Consider the following 19,370-nt stretch of genomic DNA (forward strand, 5'->3'; position numbering starts at 1 on the left):
CTGACTGGAGGTGAGCGCATGCGCACTGTAGTGTTTTTGGTGTGTAATTGATTGGACGTTCCAGTTAATTAGGACATTGATTTGTTTGCTCTGGCCCTGATGGCGCCAAACCGAGCAAAAATGCAACGAGAGCACAGTGTATAACATTTACATAATTTGCTGCGTGGGAGTGTGTGTTGGACGGGGTCCAGTTTGGGACACCCTGAAACCCAAGCGGTGCTTTCCACCCACATGGTGCTGAAATCATTAAAAAAAATCTCATACAAATCTGTCTTTTTCCCACATGACTAAGTTCCAATATTTTTTTTTTAATTAAACATCATCTTGTACTTTTATTTAAAAAGATTAGACAAAAAATCATATTCCTCTGACATCTGATGCCCACTTCTTCAATGCAGCAAATTAGCACGGTTTAAATAATTATAGATATATAGAGATATTTTATAAATTATTGCCGCAAGAAGAAAATAAAAGTAATGTGTGCATTATTAAGCCATCAGTTTGTAACTGTTGACTGTTTGGTGAGGTCAAAAGGGTCAGAACTACAATCCATGGTGCTATGTTTCCGGAGGGACATGTTTTCATCCATTTGTCCATCTTCTGTTTCCTGGAGACGCTTTTCGGCGGGTTCTGTTGAAACACCAGCATCAAAGTTACTACAATAACAACCACCATATCCGGTTGTAACCTTCAAAATAAAAACCATACCCAAGTGAGGTTAAACTTTTTTTTTTAACGTATTGTTACACACATATAGTATAGAGTAATTTAGAATGGATGAAAATGCCATTCAGTTATTTTGTTTTTAAAACATCAAGATTTTGTTTAAATTGGGGTATTCTCATTATTGTACTTTTTGGAATTAGCCTATTTTAAACATTTGCACATATTTTAGGTTTGTTGTACTTTTACTTGAGTATTTATGATCTATTATAGTTGATTACATTTGTATTTTCATTTCCAGCCTTCCCCAGGAGACTTCTACACAATTCAGACCAGTAGGGGTGCTGTCAAAGCCATCATAGACCAAATGTAATGTGTAATTAACATGTAATAGCTCTTACAACAGGAGTGTATTTTTCCATTTAAATGGCATGGTGAAGTCTGATGGTTTACAGGAGGTCCATGTAAAAAAGACCAGTGCACACACAGGTATACACTCTTCATCAGTACAGAGTTTATATTTATGAGAATACAACTAACTCAGAGACAATTCTATCCCAATTTAAACCCTGTTTGATCTGCGTTTACGTGCATAAATAGGCTATATTTTAAAAGCAGTTCTTATTTCCTCCATTCAACCCCAAATACCAGATTGTCAGAATTCATTAGAGACAATAATCACTGTATAAGTGGATATACAGCTCTTGTGTTGTATAAATGCCATACTTTAGAAGTAAGCATCTGTGATTCCTTCAGTAGTAATTTGAGTTGAATATTTGGCAAGAAATCGAGTAACTAATCAGGTTCCTCTTTATTTTAAGCTATATACTTTGTCTTGTAGTTTAGCTGTAATCCTTAACTTAAATACCTTCTACAACACTATTAATTCATTTCTGCTTTAGTCAGTCTACTTCCAGTCTAGCTTGATATTTTATCCTCATTCATTCATCCTTTCTGATAGTCACGCAAGCCTCTGCAAACGGAGTGAGAAATTCTATGCTCTTACTTGAGCGGAAATATGGCGCTAGTTGCGGTCATATTCTTCCTGCGTCGTGCTAGCTTGACTCAACTTGTCAAAATGGCGATGTTCGTAGTGGGAGACTGGAGTTAGTTCATATTATACAGTGGCATTTATTCAGTTATCGGGCAACACACGCAAAGTTAGCCACGACAGTATGGCGACCCTGGATCAAAAATCACCCAATGTGCTCCTCCAGAGCCTCTGCTGCAGAATCACGGGGAAAAGCGAAGGTACTTCAGTTAACGCTAGCATGCTATGGGCTTGTACATTTAGCGTTACGTGCAATAGGGAATGTCAATGCTAACCTCATTCAAAAATTCGGCACTTTGTCGTTGCTCATCCCATTGCTAATCATACATATTTTATACATAAAGCAAAGGCATCGGCTGAATCTGTATCGTCTATTTGCAAATTCGGCTTATCATTTTCACACCAGGCAGTACAAATTAAGATAATAATCAAACTTTACACTGTTGCGCCGGCTGAACCCGGTGTGTTTTTGTGACGGAATCTTGCAGAAAAAGGTTGAAACTTTACTGATATTAAAGCTGCTTGGTCTTTGGACATATGCCGAATTAAAGAGAGCATATAATTCATTTCATAACAGCCTTGCGAGTTAACAAGCAGACACTTAAATATCAGATTAATTAAGAATAGTGGTAAATTGAGTTTGGTATCACTTTAGCTGTGTTGGACAACAGCACGTAGCGGGGCTAGGTCCGCGTAGCTGTCAGCCAATAGGCTTGGCTTGATACAGCACATTCCGCTTAACAGCTTCATGGCACTTCCAGCTGTTACTGAAATACACTGTTAGCTGTTCACTTCAGTCTATGAGCTTGCTAGCTAGTTAGCTCTCATGCTGACCTAACACTGTTTGCATGGTTATTGGATGTACTTGTGTCTTGCTAGCTGCAGGCCCCTGCTGGATGCAGGCATCTCAGAGGAAGGTTAGCATGATTGATCTGAGATAGCGACAAAGGCGGAAAAATATCAATATGATCCCGTGTTTTTCCGTCACTTTGACGCGATTGCAGCTTTAACCCCGTGATCAAAGACACCAAAGCTTTGTAGTTTGGCAATGTTGACAGCAATGTCAGCTGCAGATTTTTAAATCCAAAGCCAGAGTGTTAGCCCCAGTGATTTGGTCCCATTATTTACAACCCTTTTCAAAGCAATAGCCCATTCTCACCAGTATCCCAGTACCTAAGCAAAATGAGTGGGAAAATGTGGGGTAATAGCAGCAAAAACACAAGAAAAAAATCTCCTACATTACTTCAAAGTTCTGCTCTTTTACCATTTTCCTTTAGTCATTACTTGTTAATTATTTCTCCAGCTGAAGTTGCCCACCAGTTCCAGTATGCAGTGCGAGTCATTGGCAGTAACTACGCCCCCACTATTGAACGGGATGAGTTCCTGGTTTCAGAGAAGATCAAGAAAGAATGTAAGTGCCTTTTTTGACAACTTATTCATACTATAGGTTACTGGACTCATTTCCATCATTAACCTACAGTATATGGCTCAATTTAGTCTCTGTGGCATTTATCCCAGTCCACCAGCCAAATCTGCCCATCTGTTGCTGTCAGCTGGTTTTGTATATGAGCTCCACTTCACCTTTTATGTTGGAGCCACTTCACAAAAAGTCAAACATCTTTATTGCACCATAAATAGCAAATCCCAGTGGACTTTCATAGTAGCCAAGGTAGCACCATTAGTGGGAAAACATCGATCCAAGCTTTGATGCAGAAAATAGTGCAACACTTAATGTACAGAATGTTTATTTATCTCTGGTCTTCCCGTGGAAATCCTTTTTAACGTATTTTTTTATGATTATGGAGTTGCTGAAAAATGATGGTCCAGGTTGTTACTATCAAAACATGAACGTGTTTATTGGATTTATATGTTCATTCCTGATGTTATTAAATCAAATATTTAGATGAGTTTAACTTGAGTTCGTGTGAGTTCGATCAAAGAATTGACCAGTAATACCAAGAAAAGCAGCTGCAGAAATACTATTTGTCGTGCTGCCCGAGATACCAACTGTGGCATGTCATACCAGAGCTGGTAGTTAGATGTTAATACAGGGGCCAGCAGAAGAACTGAACTAAAAGCTTGGTTTTTGTTCTGTCAAAAGTTAGTTTTCTGTTTTCTGTCATGCAGCAATCCCTCGCTGCCTTTTTGAAATGTAGACAGGGATTCCTGAGGTTGTTCAGGTCTGAAAAGCTCTTAAAATATGTAAATATGAGACATCAAAATGATGAATGTCTCATGAATACAGACGCGAGATCTCTTTTTCTAGTCACGGTGTATGACAGGTTTCTTTGTGCTGCAGAACAGAGCGAGCTGTGCGGTAGCATCCTGTCTAGTTTTCTAAGCACAGATGGACCTCATGTTCCTTAGCAGTTCATTTCCTTTTTCCTTTTGTCTTACTCTGTGGTTTAAGTTAGCCATGTTCAAATCCCAAATAGACTCTTTGTGGAAGGGTTTCTTTCATTATTATGTCGTAAACCACAGGTGACGCAATTTTTTAAAATCTTATTTTATCTGTGCAAATCCTGCAGGGAATGGCAGGAAACCCTGGTGTGTGTTCATCTGTTAAATGAGTTAGTACTGTAGGAAACTTTAAGGAACGTCCCTACTGTCATTTTAACATCCAAACATCCCAGCTGACAGCTTTTGTCTCGATGCTGTTGCAGTGCTGAAGCAGAGGAGGGAAGCAGACGCGGCGCTGTTCTCAGAGCTGCATAGAAAACTTCAGACGCAGGTTGGTGTTTGTGTTTCTTTCAGAACTGTATTCTTACCTGAACTATTAGGGGACAATTCCCTACTTAACTCACGATACAGCATATTTATGTGTGGAGTATCTCCGAAATCAACTCAGATTAAGGTAGTCACATAGACGGACAGTGTAGTATTGATCATATTATTTATACATTCATTATATATTACATTAAATGTTAATTTAGGATATTTTTCTGCCGTGTCCCCAACTGATTGTGATGACGTTTAGCTGATGGGATGTTGAGTTTCTGTGGTGCGTTTCCTGTTTCCTGTGACAGTGTGTTCTGAAGCATCGCTGGTCTGTTCTCTACTTGCTGCTCAGCCTCTCTGAAGACCCTCGCAAACCATCCAGCAGGGTGAGACACACACACACACACACACACACACACACACACACACACACACACACACACACATCCCTGTTTTTGACATTTTTCTTCCATATTAAGTATTTAATAATAATAATAATAATAATAATAATAATAATAAAAGTATTATAATAATAAAGTATGTGGGAGATACTGATTTGATCCCCTCACCTCCTCACCATGTCCCTATCCTTCCCAGGTTGGCAACTATGGGGCACTCTTTGCCCAGGCCCTCCCCAGGGACGCCCACTCCACCCCGTTCTACTGCACCCGGCCCCAGAGTTTGGCCCTGGGCTACGGGGACAGGAGCGCGGGTCTGTCAGCCAGTGTGGGGACCAGCGGCATCTCCAGCCTGGGAGTCTACACACTGAACGGACCCACGGCAACGCCGCAGTCGCTGCTGGCTGGGTGAGCGTTTTCACATGAGCTTGCCTTCCACACACTTTTGTGTCTTTTTTTCTACTCGGCTGTAATGTTGTCGATCGGTACAGTAGATGGAAGGTGGACACTTTGCCTCACACTGTGCAGGCAGTTTAAATGGATCTTAACGGATAAACGTCATTCAGCTCCAAATGCACTTAAACTCCTCTGTGAACCACAAGCCAACATTATGCCTTGATTGATACCTGTACCTGTTCCACATACTATACAGTCGGCGGTCAAAATAACATGTACACCCTACTAGTTACTAATGGAGTCAACACCTATCTGACACAGTCTGAAGAGACTCATTTAATAACAGAATTGGCCTATAGTTTATATAGTTCTTAGCTGACAAATGAATGGAGAAGAGAACCAACTTACATCTTCATAACTGAGTCACACTTGTCAGCTGTGTTTAAGCAGTTTCATCTGAAAGGCTCTGGGGAGAAGAGGGTTATTTATCTGATGCCCGTCCTTTATAAACACTCCAGATAAAAGAAGCATCAATTAGCACCAGAAAATGAACTTGCATCTCAGCCTGACCTCTTATAAATCTGTTTTATGAGGCATCAGAAGGCCATTTAATTCCATTTATCCTTATTAATAATGCAGGAGTCCTTCAGTTACAAATGACCATTGAGCTGTCTGGGTTCACCTTTTAGTCGTGAAAGGGCAAATCCTCACTCCAAATATGAAAAACATCTCATGGCGTTGAATTATAATTTATACTCTCTGAAACACACAGTAGTGGTGCTTTTGTTTGCTGTTCTGAGTGCATCGTGGGCTAACGTGCTGATTTTGTTTGTTGACATCACTATTAAACTCAACTACACCCTCGCTAGCCTTGAATCTGGAGAAAGTGCTTTTATGTTGTGTGTTGGCACATCTGCACTTTCTTTGAATAATAACAAATCACATCTGGCAGAATAATTTCAGAAGTACTACATTGCAGTTGCCAATTTCATTCAGTGTTTCCTGAAGTTTTATTTTACCTCAAGTGGAACTTGCCCCTGAAACTGCATTTTGACTGTGAAACAGTAAATGTTTATACTGAAATGTAGAATTGTCAGTAAATATATACGCAAACAAACTGCATTATATATTTCATATCAACACCAACTAAACATATTAGTCAGAACCTCAGAGCAACAGTAGATCCGTGTGTGTGTGTGTGTGTTTCAGTCAGCCCCCTCAGTCTGCAGCAGGAGGCGGTCAGCCTCTGGGCTCTCGGCTGGCCTGGGCTCTTCCTGTGAGCTGCTCCCCTTCCTCTGCTCTGGCCCCGCTCGCCACTCGACCACCCCTCGGACCTCCAGCTCCCTCCACCAGGATGCTCCATCCTCGCAGAGACGGTGAGTGACATGTATAAACCCAGAATGACTTTATGCTTGTGTGCAGTGCAGGTTACAGGCTGACCAGAATGTCATTTCAGACCAAAAAAAGGTCCAACACGTTAAAAAAGCCCAATTTTGGGAGGCCTTTGTTTTTTAGAGAAATGTAGACAGTATTATAGCCTAAACTTCCGACTGAGAGCATTTACTGTGTTCCTAATGTACAATAAATTCTCTGTCCTGTGTCGGTGCAGGGGAGGTAACAGAGGCAGCACTGGTGCGGGACATCCTCTACGTCTTCCAGGGAATCGATGGCAAGTTCATCAAGATGAGCGCCCAGGATAACTGCTACAAAATAGACAGCAAGGTACCTGAACCTGTGTCTGGCCCTGTAAAGCTTTTAATGGACTAATCAGTTCGGCAGGTCACACACATTACCCACAGTAACCTAACAGTGCAGTTCAGGTCGTCGTCATCCCGGAACAACTGCAGTGCAGACCACGAGAACAGACGGAGGATCAAGTGGGAGAAATTCTTCAGGCACTTAGATTTTATGCTTCTACCTAGGGCTGCAAATAACCTTTAATTTCATCATTAATTAATGTGTTTATTTCTTTTTTTTCAATCACTTAATTGTTAAGTATAAAAAATGTCAAAAAAATAGTGAAAAAATCACCTGAGCCAAAAGTGGAAACTTCAGATGGCTTATTTTGTCCGACCAGCAGTCTAAAGCCCAAAGATATTCAATTTATGTTGATATAAAAAAAGAGAAAAACAGCAAATACTCACATTTTAAAAGCTGGAAGAAGGAAATGTTTGATTATCAGAACTGTTCTTAATTCATTTTCTGTCGATCGACTAGGTAATTAATTGACTTAGATGCGAACATACATTTAAAACTAGCTGTTCTCTGACATCTTTTTGAGAGAATTTGTTTCCACCACACGTCCATAGTAGATGATATGATATCAAGACTATTGCTGTTGATTGGACTTTAAAAGAAAGACTCAACAGATCAATATGAAGCTCTTTGGTTCCGAGCCACATCGACCTGTGAATTTCTTTTGGTCCCCTCTCCTCCTCCTCCTCCTCCTCTCTCGTGTCTGTCGATAAGATGGCCTTAGATGTAACCTGTCCCATATTCTCTCAGCGGTGCTAAACATAGACTTGTGGTCAATCTGCTGTCACCGTCCTGATGGAGAAGGAGCCACTGAGACTAGAGATAAATGAGTCAAGGATGGAGATTTTGGACTCGTCTTTGGCCACTTAACTTCTCTCTGTAAAGCTCTCTGGATAAGAGGTTTTGTTAAACAGATAAAAATTTAATGCATCATTGAATGTGAACTCTCCCCCAGCTGGAAAACAAATCTGTTACCAGTCACAGAGGGTACATGATGCAAAGTACGGTAATTTCCATGACAAGCACTCAGATCAAGATCAGGACAGTCAGTGTATTTTTGTTGAAGCAAAAAAAATCATCGTATGCATAATTTCCTCTGTGTCTTTACAAATGATACATTTCCTTTTTTATCACAAGATGAATGGACGGATGTAGTGCCTCGTGGATGAATGCGTTGTAATGTGTGCTGTGACTCACCAGGTGGTGCTGTGCAAGTCCCTGAGAGACACCAGCAGCAGACTGGCCGAGCTCGGCTGGCTCCACAACAAAGTCAGGAAGTACACCGACGCCAGGAGCCTCGACCGGGCCTTCGGACTGGTCGGACAGGTGCGTCTGCACACGTATTAATTATCTTCTGAGGATCCATTCTTTGTGTATCTAATCCTCCACTAACACATATCTTTCCATCTCTTGCCTGTCCCCTCTGTGTCCTCCTCTCTCTTCTCCTCCCCTCAGAGCTTCTGTGCCTCGCTCCACCAGGAGCTGAAGGAGTACTACAGGCTACTGTCTGTCCTCCACTCCCAGGTACACAGATCAAACAGTGCCTTACAGAGGCGAATGATGTTCAGAAGTTCATATTATAGAAAAGATAACGATGAAATGAAGCTGCTATTGAAACAAAAATCACTTCCCCCTCCTGAAACTGTCACTCACTTCCAGGTTAAATAAGTATATAACCAAAGAACTCCAGTTTTGTTGAACAATACATCACTTCAAGTGTGGGGAAAGATACATTTCAAATAAAATGATTTTCTTATGACCTACATGCAGATAACCGCTGTGATCAGACAGTGCTTTAAGATGTCAGCCTTCAGGTTTAGCGTAATTTCCTGCTCTGCTTCTGATCATTGGTTTGTGTTGATCTCTGTGTGTGTGTGTGTGTGTGTGTGTGTGTGTGTGTGTGTGTGTGTGTGTGTGTGTGTGTGTGTGTGTGTGTGTGTGTGTGTGTGTGTGTTGCAGTTGCAGGTGGAGGACGAGCAGGGTGTGAACGTGTGCACAGAGAGCAGTCTGACCCTCAGAAGGCTGCTGGTCTGGATGTACGACCCCAGAGTCCGACTCAAAACGCTGGCCGCCCTTGTCGACTTCTGCCAAGGTGGGTTAGGTGTGTGTGCTGTATTTGGTTTTGGAGAGGTGGTCAACACACTATGTTTAATGTAGTATTTGAGTATTATTGTGTTGGGTGAACAGCACGTCCCTTCAGCGTTTGTTTCATTCAGTTTGTTTGCGTGTGCGATCAGGTCGGAAAGGAGGCGAGCTGGCCTCAGCTGTCCACTCTTACGGGAAAACAGGAGACCCACAGATGAGAGCGCTGGTTCAACACATCCTCAGCCTGGTGTCACACCCCATCCTCAACTTCCTGTATAGGTGGATCTATGACGGAGAGCTAGAAGATACCTACCACGAGGTACACACACTCTTCTTTGTTGATCTTTTCCATCCAAATGAGTTATTAGAAAGTCCTCACCTCACAGTCACCAGTATAGCGTCGATGTAGTCAGATGAGAAAATCTATGGATATAATCAGCCCTAAATGTGGTGTAGTGTGAACGCAGCTTAACGAGACAGATGCATCCTGCTTCCCAGAGGTCCAGCAGGAATTTACTCGTCATTCCTGGAACATTGTTCTGTTCAACTGCTCTGACATTTGACCCGAGTGAGAAAGAACATTACTGAGAGGAGGAGTGGCAGGGCTTCTTAAATGAGGACTGATGAGAGGAGTGTAATGGAGAGCCCGCTGATGGATGTTTCTCCTTTACTTCTCCCTGCCCTTCCTCTCATTCTGTTTCTCTCTCACACACAGTATTTATGTCCAGCATTAACCATTATTCACCACTGGAGTCTGGTCTTAAGTGCTGTGTTTAAGATCACACAGACAAAGTTATTGCACCTTTCAGGAGGGCAATTAATAAACAACACCCATAATTATGGAGTAAGTGCGAGACATTTTAGGTTGTTCCGTGACACAGCAGTAACTCAGATGTGTATTAGCTTAAGGAAAATTTCATCATTTTCTTCTCTTGAGAAACATGAGCCAATAAACACATCAGAAATCGATTTTTTTTTTTTTTTTACCAAGCAAATCATAAAGGAATTTCACTTGATGTAGTTGGACCAAGGTACACATCATTAACATCACATGGGTTTTACTGACACACACACACACACACACACACACACACAGGATCTCACAGTGGAAGATACGCACAGAAGACTCCTACTGCTATCCATATTACTCTGTCGGGTTGGAAAATAATCAGTGTTATAGTTTATAGACTTTCAGTGGAACCATGTCCCATGCCCAAAAGTTCAAAAAATGCAAAAACAAACACCTTTTGCTTTAAAAAAGGTTTATATACTTAAGTTTCAGAACTACAAGTTTCTTGAACAAAAACTAGCTAACTCAGGGACATCATAACTAGCCACCACATTGATTTATGTTGTTAACTAGCCGTTACATATAGCCATAATTAACGTAGCCTACATTCTTTACTAGCCTTCCTATACCTTGTGTCGGGTCCGCTCTGTGGACTGGATGCATAGACTGTAACGTTACGCTTTCTGCTGAGATGCTGAAGCACTGACGTTGTGTTATTGTGGTGGGCTAGTTCAGTTTTACAATAGACACACTGTACAGAGCTTTCTGTTGCTTTCTCTGGCCTGTCTCTTCTCTGCGCCGCTCGCTATTTTCTCTCTTCCTCCTTTTTGTAATCCGCGCTGGCAAACCACACCAAAGACGCTCTGAACCGTCTCTGATCACACACAGTGTAAGTGCGTTGTGCGACAGTAATAATCATCCCTGCGAAACGCAGTGCGCTGTATATAGTTATATGGATTAAACGAAGCTTCGATGCAAATAATTTGAATCAATGATTTTTTTAATAATCGAGTTACTCGAGGAATCGTTTCAGCCCTATATTAAACCTTGTGTGTCTTTGTGATTGTGTAGTTCTTTGTAGCATCAGACCCCAACGTGAAGACAGACCGTCTGTGGCACGACAAGTACTCCCTCAGGAAGTCAATGATCCCCTCATTCATCACCATGGACCAGGCCCGCAAGGTACACACACACACACACACACACACACACACGTCTGTATTCATTACCATAGACCAGGCTTATTGCCATACACATCCAGGTAATCTGCCTGTTGACACACACATTAATGACAATAAAAAAAACTTTGTATTGCACAATGATTACAGCTAACTATTATCTCTAGGCGGCTGTTTACCTCAAGTCAAACCGACTCATTAGCTCTCTCCCCTCTAGGTTCTGCTGATCGGTAAATCCATCAACTTCCTGCATCAGGTTTGTCATGACAGAACACCGCCGGGCAAAATCACAGCAGCATCCAAGTCTGCAGACACACCCAGAGATGGTAAGAGCTTCAGTCTCTCTCTCGTGTTCTCTAAACACTCTTGTTTATAGTGAAACAATTTCACAGCACATTTATACCTGAACTTGGTTTCTGGGCATAATTAGGATTGGAAGAGTTTTTGCACTGCCACATAATGGGATATTTATCTTTAGAAAATATCAGTCCAAAGTACAAATAACATTAAGATGAAGCAATAGCACACTACAATATGCTGAACATGTAAAAGTTGATGTTTTCTTTCTTTTTTAGTGTTATTTTTGAATCAAGCATGCTAATGACATCATTGACCAATAAGAAGCCTCTTATTTTGTTTCGTCCTCATCATATTGATATTGTTATATTGACGTAGGCTAGTGGACTGGCAGTGATCGATGCTCTTACCGCTCACTGGCCTTGTCCTCCTCTCCTTTTGACTATGAAGAGGAAAGAGTTATACTTAGCCATGTTCTATTGATTCAGTTTGTAGGACTTCATCTGACCAGTTTGATCTGTAGCTTTTACTGTATCTGTTGAAGGGCATCACTCTCTCTTGTCCCTTATCGTCCAGCAGAGGATATTTGCGTCAGATTTTGTTTTCCAATTTTTTTGTTCAGCCATGCTTAAATAAGAAATACATTAATGTTGTTGTCTAGTTTTTGAACTAATAAAAATGGGGGGGAATGAAAAACATATCATTGCATAACACATAATATAATAACAGACAAAAAACAGAGCACTGAATCCAGCCAAAATAAGCAATGAAACATATGCATACACCAGCTATACAAAATGAAGGATAGGTAAACATGGGGTTTCCAATATTTATTAAATACTAATTATTTATGGTTTAAAAAAATAAAAGTCTGCCAATATGGGTTGTTCTTAGTCTTGTACCAAGAAAAGAAAATATGGAATAATAATCATGCAAGACTCAATCTTTAGAAAATGACATGGCCTGTTGTGCTGTAATAGAACTGCAATTATTACACATAACATAAATATAAAACTTCTTGTGTTCAATCAAAACTTTTATTTTAAAGTAAGGCGTTTTTTCTACAATTTAAAGGAAAAATAATTTATTAAATTTATTAAAACTCTGCATTTGAAGATAATCATCTGGGCCGTTTCATCAGTTTTAGATTAATATCGAAATTAACAATAACAGTAAACTAATAATCGGTCTGTCCCTAACAAAAAAAAATATATATTTTCACTTTCTGAAACCCATTCAAGTTGAAACCCCAGTTAATTCCTTCTCTGTCTCCACGCTCTCATAGCTGCAGAGCTGCTGTCAGACCTGGAGGGGGCGTTTCAGGAGAAGATCGATGCTGCCTACTTCGACACCAGCAAATACCTGCTGGATGTTCTCAACCGCAACTACCTGCTGCTGGAGCATCTGCAGGCCATGAGGAGATACCTGCTGCTGGGCCAGGGAGACTTCATCAGACACCTCATGGACCTGCTCAAGTGAGCAACACACACTTTGAATATTTTCTTTGATAACACATCTGAGTGATCGGTTTCATCTTATCGTATACTAATTATTTTGTCCCAGACCGGAGTTGGTGCGTCCTGCCACTACTTTGTACCAACACAACCTGACTGGTATCTTAGAGACAGCGGTCAGAGCCACAAATGCCCAGTATGACAACGCCGAGATCCTCAAGAGGCTGGATGTACGCCTGCTGGAGGTAATGTGTGTGTGTGTGCGCGTGTGTGTGTGTGTGTGTGTGTGTGTGGGAGTGCACTGTGCTGCAGGTCTGACTTAAGCATGTCCTTACCTTTTTGACATCTGTCTTTTCTTGGCTCCAGGTGTCTCCTGGTGATACAGGTTGGGATGTTTTCAGTCTGGACTACCATGTGGATGGACCCATTGCTACGGTATCACACACACACACACACACACACACACACACACTTTCAATACAGTTCCTAACATAAGCTATTGTGTATGCTTCTATCTCTGCAGAACAATTGTATGCATGTGTATGTTCAGTATCCATGTAGTGCTGCTGTTGTCATATATAAATATACATTATCTGTGTGTGTTTTCAGGTGTTTACAAGGGAGTGTATGGGCCACTACCTGCGTGTGTTTAATTTCCTGTGGAGGGCCAAAAGGATGGAGTACACACTGACTGACATCTGGAAGGGACAGATGTGTAATGCCAAGTTGCTCAAAACCATGCCTGGTACATAAACACACACACACTGGGATGTCATTCATTCAACTTCAATGAATCACATTTAAACATGTAGCAGTGACAATTTGATTAAAGTTAGTTAATTGAATAATCAGACTTATTTATTTTTATTATTTTTTTTATTCTATTAGTACTTCTATTCCTGTGTGCACTGACGTGATAGTGAGCAGCTGTAACGAAAGAGTTTCCCCCTCGGGGATCAAGGAAGTATTTCCGATTCTGATTAATACTCTGTATATCAGATTTTATTATTTATATTTTATGTTTTAGATTTAAGACTTTTTTATTACAGGTTTCCACACATGAATAAATCCACCAATGCACACTATAATTATAATAATAATAATATTATGCAATCCAGAGACATCAGGTGTGCTCCTCCTTCAATAATATAATCTAAATCAGGGCATTTAACACTTCTAACACATGTAAATGGATTTTTATGGATGCATACTTTTTTGTAGTGAGAAAAATGCCAATCACACAAAACCTACAATGTATTCTTCTGTTACCATTTTTGTCATTTCTATGTTTCTTTAACGGGCAAAACTGTCGTACTTTGATTATTTTTAAAAGAACGCAGCCTGTTGTGACTTTACCTGCCGTTGTGCTTTTTACCCTCCAGAGTTGTCCGGCGTGCTGCATCAGTGTCACATCCTGGCCTCCGAGATGGTCCACTTCATCCACCAAATGCAGTACTACATAACCTTCGAGGTCAGACCATTAGCAGAGCTGTCACTATCACAGGCTGTAAAACATCTGTAAAAAGTAGTAATTACAGCAGCAGATGGTCTGCTGTGTCTGTTAAATGCAACACTGAATGTACGGTGAGGTTAACTCAATTTTAAAAGGTTGCTCGTTTCAAGTCCAAACCAGTTGCAAAACAAGCCAGTGCATGAGACACTAGAAGTATTCTGAAAATCAGACTAACAGGGTTGTTTTAGGTGCATTAGCAGTTATTTGAGGCTGATTTAACAGCAGGTTTTACTGTTGGGTAAAGTCAGTAAATAACAGTAAAGATTTCTCTGCTCAGAAATCTGATCAAATAATTATAAGAATTACAAGAAAAACATATTGATGTGGACAGGGAGGCGCCGCCATCATACCAGGGGTGGACCACACTGACTGTATATCTGATTTTTAATAAAAGGGCAATGTCATTCCCATATACTTTTGGTAAAGTGTGTGTGTCTGTGTGTGTGTGTGTGTGTGTGTGTAGGTGCTGGAGTGCTCCTGGGACGAGCTGTGGAACAAAGTGCAGCAGGCTCAGGACCTCGACCACATCATCGCTGCACACGACGTCTTCCTTGACACCATCATCTCAAGATGCCTGCTGGACAATAACAGCAGGGTAACACACACACATGCACGCGATAATCATTTGGAAGAAATTAGATTATGTAATTTTTCTGCCTCCCCTTTTCCACACACACTTCCTTGAACTCTGTTTCTCTCTGTCCGTCCAGTCTCTTTTGAACCAGCTGAGGGCCATATTTGACCAGATCATCGAGTTTCAGAGCGCCCAGGACTCCCTCTACCGCTCGGCACTGGAGGAACTCACCCTCCGACTGCAGTACGAGGAGAAGAAGCAACAGAGAGAGGAGGAGGTAGAAAGGGGAGGAGGGCTGAGTTTTCTGGGCTAAATACAGAGAGAAAAAGAGTGGGATGATGGGAACATTATAATACTTAAATGTGTGATACTATCCTGTCTGAATACTGTCTGTCTGTTGATTCAGGGTCAGTGGGGAGTGACGGCTGAACAGGAAGCAGAGGAGAAGAAGAGGATTCAGGAGTTCCAGGAAACCATACCAAAGATGCGCTCCCAGCTCCGCATCCTCACCCACTTCTACCAGGTACCACATCCAGGAGCATTTGGCAGATTTTTAAATGCAGCTGTTTTACAGTATCTTCTCCTTTTCACGTCTCTTCTACTTTTCCCTTCCTTTTTTCTCTTTGTCCTCCCACGCCTCCCTCTCCTTCTTTCAGAGCATCGTCCAGCAGTTCCTGGTGTTGCTGATGACCAGTCCAGATGAGAGTCTGCGTTTCCTCAGCTTCAGACTGGACTTCAATGAACACTACAGGTTTGCCCTTTAAAACTCAGTCGGCACAGGAACCAAAACAACTGAATCAAGCAACTTCCTCGAGGACACAGAAATAATCTCATTATATCCCTGTCCTATGTGTGTTATCCCAAAGAGCCGTTTATAAAATACAAATGATCTCTGCGGTGGTGCCAAAATCTAAAACATCCTGATCTAAGCTTCTGCTTTTTGCTGTACCTAATGTACAGCAAAAAGCATAGAGGTCATTTAGAACCAGACCCCTTAATGTGCTTCAGAACATTTAGCTGTTTACTTTTCAGACTGGCAGATTTATAGTAGATTAAATTACAGATTAGATGAGATTGTTTAGCAGTAATCAAAATGTAAGGATTTTTGTCAGTAAAACTAATTTGCTCAAATGGGGCGCATTTTTCCTTTTACCCTTACTTGATATGTCAGTTCAAGTGTATAGAAAAGCTGCTTGACTTTTAGAAATATTAGGACCATGTAAATGTTCACATCTTTCTTAAACATCATTTTGTAATTCTCACTAATTCGTCTACAGGGCCAGAGAGCCGAGGCTGCGAGCCTCACTGGGCGCCAACCGAGGGCGACGACTGTCAAACATCTGACATGACGACGATGGCATTGGCAAACGAGGCTTCCAGTCACTGGAGCATGGGGTATGACATCACAGTGGGCAGTTGTGACATCACAGAGACGGGCCGGGCCAGCAGACTTAAAGCGCTTCATGTCGAGATGATGTCATGTCTTGGAGGAGCGGTCCAGCGCCGTTCTGAACGTTCTGGTATCGCAGCAGCCGTGTTCGCCAAGTGATGACATCACAGCAGACAGCTCCAGAGAAGTCGGCTGATTGGGATCACAAAGGAATGAAGTCCAGTAAATTCAAACTTTCAGAGCTTGACGTGACATGTAGACGACACGCTCGAAATTCAGCAAGAATTCTGCGAAACATGAGGTAAATTTGGGGAAACTGTCCAGCCGAGTGTGATGAGGTAAATAAAAGCTGCTGTCAGACTGAGCTCCCCGAGTCACACAGGGCCACCTTACATGGCATGCCTTATTAATGGGGAAAAACAAAACCTTTTTTCTCAGCGTGGTTGCCAAATCTAGTCCCAACACACATAATGTATGTACATAGAGTTTATGCAAAAATGGATGTACGTGTATATAAGCATCTTTACACATCAACACCTGTGGCTTTGCATCTTCTGGCTAGGGTTCAACCGATATGGGTCTGATATTGATATTTTTTCAATTTTGTATTTGTAGCAATTATTGATTAAAATGATTAAATTTGATCGTTTTTAGTACAATTACTCCTAAGAGAGTTTTGCTGGAGATTTGTAAGGTGGGGGGGCGAAAAACAGCATTTACGGTGTGAAGCACTGAAACTGTATGGACAGACAGGAGTCTTCAACATATTGAATATTTAATATTTATGGTCAGTATTGGCACACCAATATATCGGTCTAACCCTAGTCCTCCGCTCTCTCCTTCAAATCCAGGTTTTTTTAGTGTCAGGTCAGCTGTCCAATCACACAGAGGATTTTGAATTACAACACACACACACACACTCGCAGACAACTCTGCTTCCAGTGACATACAATACAAACCTGGCTCATACTCATACAGACAAAAAGCCCCTTTGTTGCTGACTTTGTTTACACCTTACATTATGTTAGTTGTTGATTTTAATAGTTTTTTCCATTACATTGGTGACACATAGAAAACAAAAAAGCATCTGGCTTCACCTTGACTGAGAACCGACTGATGTAAAGAATGTTATTAAGAGTTTAGTTTGTCTTTAAGTGTGCTTTCCCTCTGTTTCCCTGCTTAGTTTACAGTTTGTGCTTTTCTGTCTGTATGAGAGATGGATCATGTTAAAAAAGAACAATCCTCTCAACAACCACAACAACCTCACTTCTTGTCATTGCATAAACAAAAGGAACTATAAATGTTCAGAATGTTTGTTTCTTTAAAAAATGTAAATATTTCTAAATGAAAGTCCATGTTTAAAGAATTTAATGGTTACAAATGTCAACTTGGGCAGTTTATTTTCTGAAACAAGTCTATTCCGACATTATACAGAAGAAACCGAGTGTGTTGTTAGTGTTATTAAGTGAGGTTTGCTCCATGTGCATATGAGATGAAGATGTGACAGTATCCAGGTGGAATTAGTTCAGTAAAGTTGAACCGTTGCTGTTGATCAGCTCCCCGAACTTTTCATTAATTGGATTCACTCAGATTGTCTGTTTAGGACCATAGAAACCTTTGGATTTGGTAATAATAATTTTTAAACAAATGAGGAGGAGCGGTCAGTATGATAGTTGCAGTCCTTTTACCACAGGATGAAAAATGTCAACCTGACCCAAACCCAAAAATATCTGTCCAAGCTTTCATCAGTCTGAGAGAAGTTTTGAGTCCACAATGACTTACTTATACACTTACTCAACCCTGAACAGTGCTTCAGCTCAAAAATGGTTAATCATCAAAGTCTCAATTGCTGTGGTAGGACATAACTATTTGCTGGATTTCCTTTGTAGTACACAGTCAAATGCTTTTTTGCCAAAATGCTTGTTGAGATTTAAAAGTCAAGTAGCATTCAAATCATCAAGTAATGCAGTAATCATTTCCGTATGAACAGCTGTGGGCATTGATCTCACCTTGCAGGAGCTCTGATCCTGGGTCAGGGTGTGCTCCCTGTTTCTAAAAGCAAAACAGACATCACACATGCATTTTTAAAGAATTCCCTTAATGTACTTAAAATAAACCTTTTGGCTCCCCAAAATGCATATTTAACTGTATACTAAGTAGATATTAAACTTTTGTTAGTTTCTTTTGAGTTATACGTTGAGTTTTATTTGTGTCAAGCAGTGCTGTTCATTGAAAAAATGTTTCATGGGGAAATATTTACTTCTGCAGATTGACAGATTTCAGTTTTGGGAAATTGTCCTTTGGAGCTACAAAACACTTTTGTAGACTATTTTCACTGAGCAGCGTGTACACCAAGTTCAGGAGCAAATGTCTTCAACATCAGCCCTGCAGTCACTGTGCACAGATCGACTTCTAACTATCCACATGAACATGTGTGCGCAGTGACGTTCCAGGTTCGATTTCTATTGTCAATGAAACTAATCGGTGCTGCATATGGTCACTAGACCAGTGAACTGCTTTCTGACAATGAATTGCTTCATGCACGTGTTTATTAAAAAAATAAATAAATACATTTAAAATAAAAACAGAATTAGAGTGAAGTGAAACACCAAACTGAACCTGGGTCAGCACTCCTGCACCGTCTGTCTCTGTCTGTCCTCTACATTGTATAGCACATAATGTATAGAATATAGGGAAACAAACCATCCCGCTTCTTCTTTAATAAAATGTTTTTTATTAATGTGTGTTTGACTTTTTACTAGTCGGTACTGGTGGTGCTGAGCAGCTCTGCCCCTGGGTTGATATGAATTTGCTTGAACTTACTGCCACCTACAGGCAAGACCTCCAAGATAATGTTTGATCATTTCAAGGTAAACTTTCCATTATGATTATCATATTATGATTTACATAATACAATATAATCTGCACTGAGTTGAACATTAGTTCAGCTATTGGTCTTCCCCTCATCTGAGCTGTAAAGATTTTCTCCAAAGCCTGAAAGACTTCCCTTAATTTAGTAATTAATAAATTGTTAAAAAGTAATTAAAGCGGTACTCCAGAAATTTACTATAACATGTCTATAACGTTTGGGGACTTGTGAGAGAAGGA

General features: G+C 40.8%; 1 protein-coding gene across 2 annotated transcripts; it reads left to right on the top strand.

The window, feature by feature from the left end:
- Positions 1-1,716: 1,716 nt before the first annotated feature.
- tubgcp3 (tubulin, gamma complex associated protein 3) lies at positions 1,717-19,002 on the top strand. Of its 2 annotated transcripts, none has more exons than XM_044187903.1 (23): positions 1,717-1,914; positions 3,018-3,125; positions 4,378-4,445; positions 4,741-4,818; positions 5,030-5,238; positions 6,436-6,602; positions 6,836-6,948; positions 8,182-8,307; positions 8,437-8,505; positions 8,941-9,073; positions 9,219-9,385; positions 10,928-11,038; positions 11,252-11,360; positions 12,617-12,806; positions 12,895-13,030; positions 13,152-13,220; positions 13,395-13,530; positions 14,168-14,256; positions 14,762-14,893; positions 15,009-15,149; positions 15,279-15,395; positions 15,529-15,623; positions 16,150-19,002. In XM_044187903.1, exons 1-23 carry the CDS (start codon positions 1,839-1,841, stop codon positions 16,214-16,216), a joined length of 2,706 nt encoding a protein of 901 aa, XP_044043838.1. In that variant the 5' UTR covers positions 1,717-1,838; the 3' UTR covers positions 16,217-19,002. The 2 variants fall into 2 exon arrangements, with proteins under 2 accessions (XP_044043838.1, XP_044043839.1); XM_044187904.1 differs by having other exon boundaries at positions 8,947-9,073.
- Positions 19,003-19,370: the final 368 nt, after the last annotated feature.

This window comes from Siniperca chuatsi, linkage group LG24 (assembly GCF_020085105.1).
Source record: "Siniperca chuatsi isolate FFG_IHB_CAS linkage group LG24, ASM2008510v1, whole genome shotgun sequence".
Classification (NCBI taxonomy): domain Eukaryota; kingdom Metazoa; phylum Chordata; class Actinopteri; order Centrarchiformes; family Sinipercidae; genus Siniperca; species Siniperca chuatsi.